We start from the raw sequence: 7,041 nt of genomic DNA, 5'->3' as shown, positions 1-7,041 counted from the left end.
GCATTGATGTTTATGGTTAGGTACACGTTGGAGCTACGTGTACCAAAGCGATTATATGCAATGCAGGACAGGCTAGATAAACTAGTAATACCATCAACCATGTGTAGTTAACTAGTGATTATGATTGATTGATTGTTTTTTATAAGATAAGTTTAATGCTAGCTAGCAACTTACCTTGGCTTCTTACTGCATTCGCGTAACAGGCAGGCTCCTCGTGGAGTGCAATGTAAAGCAGGTGGTTAGAGCGTTGGACTAGTTAACCGTAAGGTTGCAAGATTGAATCCCCGAGCTGACTCTGGCCCTGAACAAGGCAGTTAACCCACCGTTCCTAGGCCGTCATTGAAAATAAGAATGTGTTCTTAACTGACTTGCCTAGTTAAATAAAGGTGTAAAAAAATATTGTTTTTTAAATTAAAATAAAAAAATTGGCCAAATCGGCATCCAAAAATACCGATTTCCGATTGTTATGAAAACTTGAAATCGTCCCTAATTAATCGGCCTTTCCGATTAATCGGTCAACCTCTAATCCAGGTGTACAAAGCTCTTAGAGACTTACCCAAAAATACTCACAGTTGTAATCGCTGTCAAAGGTGATTCTAACATGTATTGACTCAGGGGTATGAATACTTATGTAAATGAGATATTTCTGTATTTAATTTTCAATAAATTAGCAAAAATGTCTAAAAACATGTTTTCACTTTGTCATTATGGGGTATGTGTGTAGATGAGTGAGAAATTCAGGCTGTAATACAACAAAATGTGGAATAAATCAAGGGGTATGAATTCTTTCTGAAAGCACTATACATGTTAAAATCTGTATTCCTCCTACAACCCTCTGGCTCCCTCAATGGAAATAAATATGGCTCTAACTTAAGAGATCTCAGCTGGCCAACCATACATACTGTAGACCAAACTACACCTCTACACACAATGTTTACCTTAGTATCTCTTCCCCCACTGATTAAAAAGTCATGTACCAGAAACATGTATAGTTTTTATTAATAATGACATTACTAATGTAGAAACAATAGAATAGGAAAAGTAAATAATCTTTAATCAGAGTCAGAAGATTAAACCTCACAGGCATTCTTTCCAACAAACCAAGCAAATCAAAAAACCCTTATACTGTAGCAAGAAAGTATAATAAATGTCTTGCAAAATATGAATATGTTCTGTTTTGATGGTTTTAAAATATCAGAGGCAATGTATACAGAAAAACATGGAACAAAAAAATCCCTTTATAATTTTTTTGAAACTGCACACCAGGTGCTTTTAAACAGCAAGATCAAATCTAGATATTGTAATAAAGAGCATCGATATCATTGTTAAAACACAGTACAAAAATTGTTATAGGGAAGTTGTGATATTAGCTTGATTCATCTCTCCACAGACAGAAATGAAATTAGGGATTGTATGAGGACAGAATTGACTACTTAAGTGATAGAAAAGATGGATTAAATGTTATCAGATTTAGGAGTTGTCACTGTCGTCATCGTCATAATATCTGTTCCTCTTGATTTGTTCGTCCACTGACAGCGAGTCATAATCATCTTTCCACAGCATGTTGCTTATCCCCTGTGCACAGACATCCTTCATGGCAAAGCTGTCAAGCTGTTCATCCCCTTTCCACCCGTCTTTGGGTTTATCTGTGTTACCTCTTGACTCCATTCCAAAATCCAAAAGGTCGTCCAGCGATGACACCAAGGGCCTCTCACTGACAGACTCACTAAAGATGTCAGACTTAAAATCAGACAGGAGGATGGAACTGTTATCCAGCCCAGCAAAAATGTCCTCCAGGAAGCTAGAGGTGCTAATCTTTGGTTCCGCTTCAAAAGAAAATGTACTTTGAGTCGCCTCTGTGAAGACATGTTTATCTAGACTGTCGTCTGTGGCCTCCATACATTTGGCACCCATTGGCACAAAAGCGTTCTCCCTCTGCGCCATATCTAGAACGTTGGTTGGCATCCATTTTAGCTCTTCATCCCCGAATATGCCCTCCTTAAAATCACTTTCGGCAGTAGCTGGTTCTGTGGACTGAAGTATTAAATCTCTTTCTTCCATTTTGTAGTCATCAAGCACTTTGAACATTGGTTCATGGTCAAATAATAATTGTCCGTTATTGTTGTTGTTGGAGTTTGCATTTACTGCTGGCTCACCTGATGCCTCACCATCTATCATTGTGACCTTGACCTTATCCTCCTCACTCCCATTTACTTTCTCCATTTTCTCCTTCTCCTCTTTATAAGAGTTCTCTGCCTCAGCCTCCCCGGTATGCCCATTTACTCTCACATCCTCTACCTTCTCTCCACTTTCCTTTTCATCTTTTTCTGTCACATTCACACTTTCCACAGCTCCTTCCTCGTTCACCTCGCTTGTCACTTCCACATCGGGTTCCACTTTCCCAGCTACCGCTATGCCACTGTCTCTTGGGGGTTCATGGGTGGGAGTACTCTCTGTTACCTCTACTAGGTCTACAGGAGTGGTCAAAGCCTTCTTCTCTGCTGGAGTTTCTACAGTTACAACGGCACTTTCCCATGCAGTTTCTTGAGGACAATTTTGTGTTTTTATAGCAGGGCTATCTTTTAATGAAGGTTCATTGATCTGGCTTTTATGGGCATCGGTGTCAGTCTGTGGAGAGCTATCCTGGGGGGGCCATGAGGGTTTAACCAGCTTCACCTCGTCCTCCACCATGAACACTTTCTTGGGAGAATCATTTTGAGGGGGCCATACAACCGCAATCTTACTTGTGGGCTTTTTGTTTTCATCCTGTGATTTGCTCACTTCCTTTTCCTGTGGAGGTGGTACCTCTATCTTTGTCGAACTGAAACTGCTCCTGGCTGTGGAATTTCTGGAATCTAGTTTTTCAGGGGACGGGGATTTTAGCTTAGTCTTTTCATTTTCAATGGAATACTCTTGATTTTTAGCACTCCAAAGGTCTTTGTGAGGCTTCTGTCCAAATCCTTCATCATAATTTCCTTTGGACTTGAACAGTTGTTTGAAGTGTGGCTTGCAGTACATTCGTCCATGGAGAGAGGCGTAGTTGCCAAGGCTGAGAAAGACAAAATGTTGTTGCTACAGTATTCAGACACAACATTTGAAATAAGATAGTTGTTATTATTTGTACTGGTTATAAGCCCAAGTTTGTGGTTTACCTTAGTTTGCCACTGCAGTGCTCACAGCGGAAGCAGCTTTTATGGAAATTGTGTTTGTCTGCGATCAGACTCTCCATCGGATACACCCTCTTCCGACACACCGTGCACAGTTCGGACTCTGGAACTCGAATTTTCTGCAAGAGAAAGATAGTGTTAGGTCATTCTTTTATTTACCTTTTCAGTAAAAACAAACAAAGTGACAACAAAGCAAAATGAGTTAACACTAACATATCAACACTATTAGTTAATAGTTAGTTATTATCAGGAAACCTACTGGACTGTAAATAATGTATGAATTACATGAAAAAATGGTTCTCACTTTAAACGAACTACAAATTATGAAGGCTTTATGTAGCATACAAACAGTAACATCTTGCTAAGCACTACACAGATGCTTCACAAATCTGTGTAGTTCATTCCATAATCTATAAAGGGTTTAGAAAAGGTGACGTACAGTAGTCTACCGTTTAAAAAATGTTTAACTAGGCAAATCAGTTAATAAAAAAGTATTATTTTACAATGACGGCCTACCCTGGCAAAACCCTCCCCTAACCCGGACGACGCTGTGCCAATTGTGCGCCACCCTATGGGACTCCTGATCACGGCCGGTTGTGATACAGACCGGGATCGAACCAGGGTCTGTAGTGACGCCTCGAGCACTGAGATGCAGTGCCTTAGACCACTCCGCCACTCAGGAGCATCTCCCTATGTACAGTATAGTAGGCTGCATTGCCAAATGTGACTTAACCAAGACAGACATAACACACACCGACATACAGATGTTACCAAGCTAAGCTAAGCAGGCCTCATAAATATGGCGTTCGTGCTGATGTTAATCAAAATCAAATCAAATCAAATTGTATTAGTCATAGGTGTAGCCCTTACATTGAAATGCTTACCAACGAGCCCCTAACCAACAATGCAGTTAAAAAAAATACGGATAAGAATTAGAGATAAAAGTAACAAGTAATTAAAGAGCAGCAGTAAAATAACAATAGCAAGACTATATACAGGGGGGTACCGATACAGAGTCAATCTGCTGGGGCACCTGTTAGTTGAGGTAGTATGTACATGTAGGTAGAGTTATTCAAGTGATTATGCATAGATGACAACAGAGAGTAGCAGTGGTGTGAAGAGGGGGAGGGGGGCAATGCAAATAGTCTGGGTAGCCATTTGACTAGATGTTCAGGAGCTTATGGCTTTGGGGTAGAAGCTGTTTAGAAGCTGTTTAGGACCTAGACTTATCGCTCCGGTACCGCTTGCCGTGCGGTAGCAGAGAGAACAGTCTATGACTAGGGTGGCTGGAGTCTTTGACAATTTTTAGGGCCTTCCTCTGACACCGCCTGGTATCGAGGTCCTGGATGGCAGGAAACTTGGACCCAGTGATGTACTGGGCCGTTCGCACTACCCTCTGTAGTCCCTTGTGGTCGGAGGCCGAGCAGTTACCATACCAGGCAGTGATGCAACCAGTCAGGATGCTCTCGATGGTGCAGCTGTAGAAGCTTTTGAGGATCTGAGGACCCAAGCCAAGTCTCCTGAGGGGGAATAGGTTTTGTCGTACCCTCTTCACGACTGTCTTGGTGTGCTTGGACCATGTTAGTTTGTTGGTGATGTGGACACCAAGGAACTTGAAGCTCTCAACCTGCTCCACTGCAGCCCCATCTATGAGAATTGGGGTGTGCTCTGTCCTCTTTTTCCTGTAGTCCACAATCATCTCCTTTGTCTTGATCACGTTGAGGGAGAGTTTGTGGTCCTGGCACCACACGGCCAGGTCTCTGACCTCTTCCCTATAGGCTGTCTTGTCGTTGATCAGGCCTACCACTGTTGTGTCATCAGCAAATTTAATGATGGTTTTAGAGTCGTGCCTGGCTGTGCAGTTATGAGTGAACAGGATGTACAGGAGGGGACTGAGCAAGCACCCCTGAGAGGCCCCTGTGTTTAGGATCAGCGTGGCGGATGTGTTGTTACCTACCCTTACCACCTGGGGGCGGACCGTCAGGAAGTCCAGGATTAAGTTGCAGAAGGAGGTGTTTAGTCCCAGGGTCCTTAGCTTATTAATGAGCTTTGAGGGCACGATGGGGTGGAACGCTGAGCTGTAATCAATGTATAGCATTCTCACATAGGTGTTCCTTTTGTCCAGGTGGGAAAGGGTAGTGTGGAGTGCAATAGAGATTGCATCATCTGTGGATCTGTTGGGGCGGTATGCAAATTGGAGTGGGTTTCTGGGATGATAGTGTTGATGTGAGCCATGACCAGCCTTTCAAAGCACTTCATGGCTACAGACATGAATGCTACGGGTCGGTAGTCATTTTGGCAGGTTACCTCAGTGTTCTTGGGCACAGGCACTATTGTGGTCTGCTTAAAACATGTTGGTATTACAGACTCGGACAGGGAGAGGTTGAACATATCAGTGGAGACACTTGCCAGTTGGTCAGCGCATGCTCGCAGTGCACGTCCTGGTAATCCGTCTGGCTTTGCGGCCTTTTGAATCTTGACCTTTTTAAAGGTCTTACTCAAATCGGCTGCGGAGAGCGTGATTACACAGTCTTCAGGAACAGCTGGTGCTCTCATGCATGTTTCAGTGTTATTTACCTCGAAGCGAGCATAGAAGTAGTTTAGCTCGTCTGGTAGGCTTGTGTCACTGGGCAGCTCTCGGCTGTGCTTCCCTTTGTAGTCTGTAATGGTTTGCAAGCCCTGCCACATCCAACGAGCGTCAGAGCCGGTGTAGTACGAATCAATCTTAGTCCTGTATTGACGCTTTCCCTGTTTGATGGTTTGTCAGAGGGCATAGCTGGATTTCTTATAAGCTTCCGGGTTAGAGTCCCGCTTCTTGAAAGCAGCAGGTCTAGCCTTTAGCTCAGTACAGATGCTGCCTGTAATCCATGGCTTCTGGTTGGGGTATGTACGTACGGTCACTGTGGGGGGGACGTCATCGATGCTCTTATTGATGAAGCCAATGACTGATGTGGTGTACTCCTCAATGCCATCGGTGGAATCCCGGAACATATTCCAGTCTGTACTATCAAAACAGTCCTGTAGCTTAGCAACAGTCCTGTAGCTTAGCAAAACACCACTGGTGTTTTGCAGGTAGTATTTAATTAAGCTGCCAGTTCAGGACTTGTGAGGCATCTGTTTCTCAAACTAGACACTCTAATGTACTTGTCCTCTTGCTCAATTGTGCACCGGGGCCTCCCACTCTTCTTTCTATTCTGGTTAGAGACAGTTTGCGCTGTTCTCTGAAGGGAGTAGTACACAGCGTTGTACGAGATCTTCAGCTTCTTGGCAATTTCTCGCATGGAATAGCCTTCATTTCTCAGAATAAGAATAGACTGATGAGTTTCGGAAGAAAGTTATTTGTTTTGAGCCTGTAATCTAACCCACAAACACTGATGCTCCAAATACTCAACTAGTCTAAAGAAGGCCAGTTGTATTGCTTCTTTAATCAGACCAACAGTTTTCAGCTGTGCTAACATGATTGTAAAAGGGGTTTCTAATGATCAATTAGCCTTTCAAAATTGTAAACTTGGATTAGCTAACACAACGCGCCTATGTAGATATTCCATAAAAGAATCTGCCATTTCCAGCTACAATAGTCATTTACAACATAAAAAATATCTGCACTTTATTTCTGATTATTTCGGGGCGACAAGTAGCCTAGTGGTTAGAGCGTTGGACTCGAATCCCGAGCTGACAAGGTAAAAATCTGTCGTTCTGCCCAGTTAACCCACTGTTCTTAGGTCGTCTTTGAAAATAAGAATTTGTTCTTAACTGACTTACCTAGTTAAATTTAAAAAAATGGATGTTATTTGAATGGACAAAAAATGTGCTTTTCATTCAAAAACTAGGACATTTATAAGTGACCCCAAACTTTTGAACGGTAGTGTATACT

At 42.6% G+C, this 7,041-nt stretch overlaps 1 protein-coding gene across 5 annotated transcripts in view; it reads right to left on the bottom strand.

The window, feature by feature from the left end:
• Window positions 1-2,758: 2,758 nt before the first annotated feature.
• The window catches only part of xirp2a (xin actin binding repeat containing 2a), a 45,363-nt gene continuing 41,080 nt past the window's right edge, over window positions 2,759-7,041 (bottom strand). For all 5 annotated transcript variants that reach the window (XM_029756676.1, XM_029756675.1, XM_029756680.1 and 2 more), the window contains 2 exons: window positions 3,153-3,286; window positions 2,759-3,049 (listed from right to left, as the gene is read on the bottom strand). In XM_029756676.1, the coding sequence (XP_029612536.1) occupies window positions 3,192-3,286 (95 nt within the window). In that variant the 3' untranslated portion in view covers window positions 2,759-3,049; window positions 3,153-3,191. The remainder of the gene's footprint in view (window positions 3,050-3,152; window positions 3,287-7,041) is intronic.

This window comes from Salmo trutta, chromosome 6 (assembly GCF_901001165.1).
Source record: "Salmo trutta chromosome 6, fSalTru1.1, whole genome shotgun sequence".
In the NCBI taxonomy this organism is placed as follows: domain Eukaryota; kingdom Metazoa; phylum Chordata; class Actinopteri; order Salmoniformes; family Salmonidae; genus Salmo; species Salmo trutta.
Note: the sequence above shows the minus strand (reverse complement) of the source record. Positions and strands in the feature narration are given on the sequence as shown.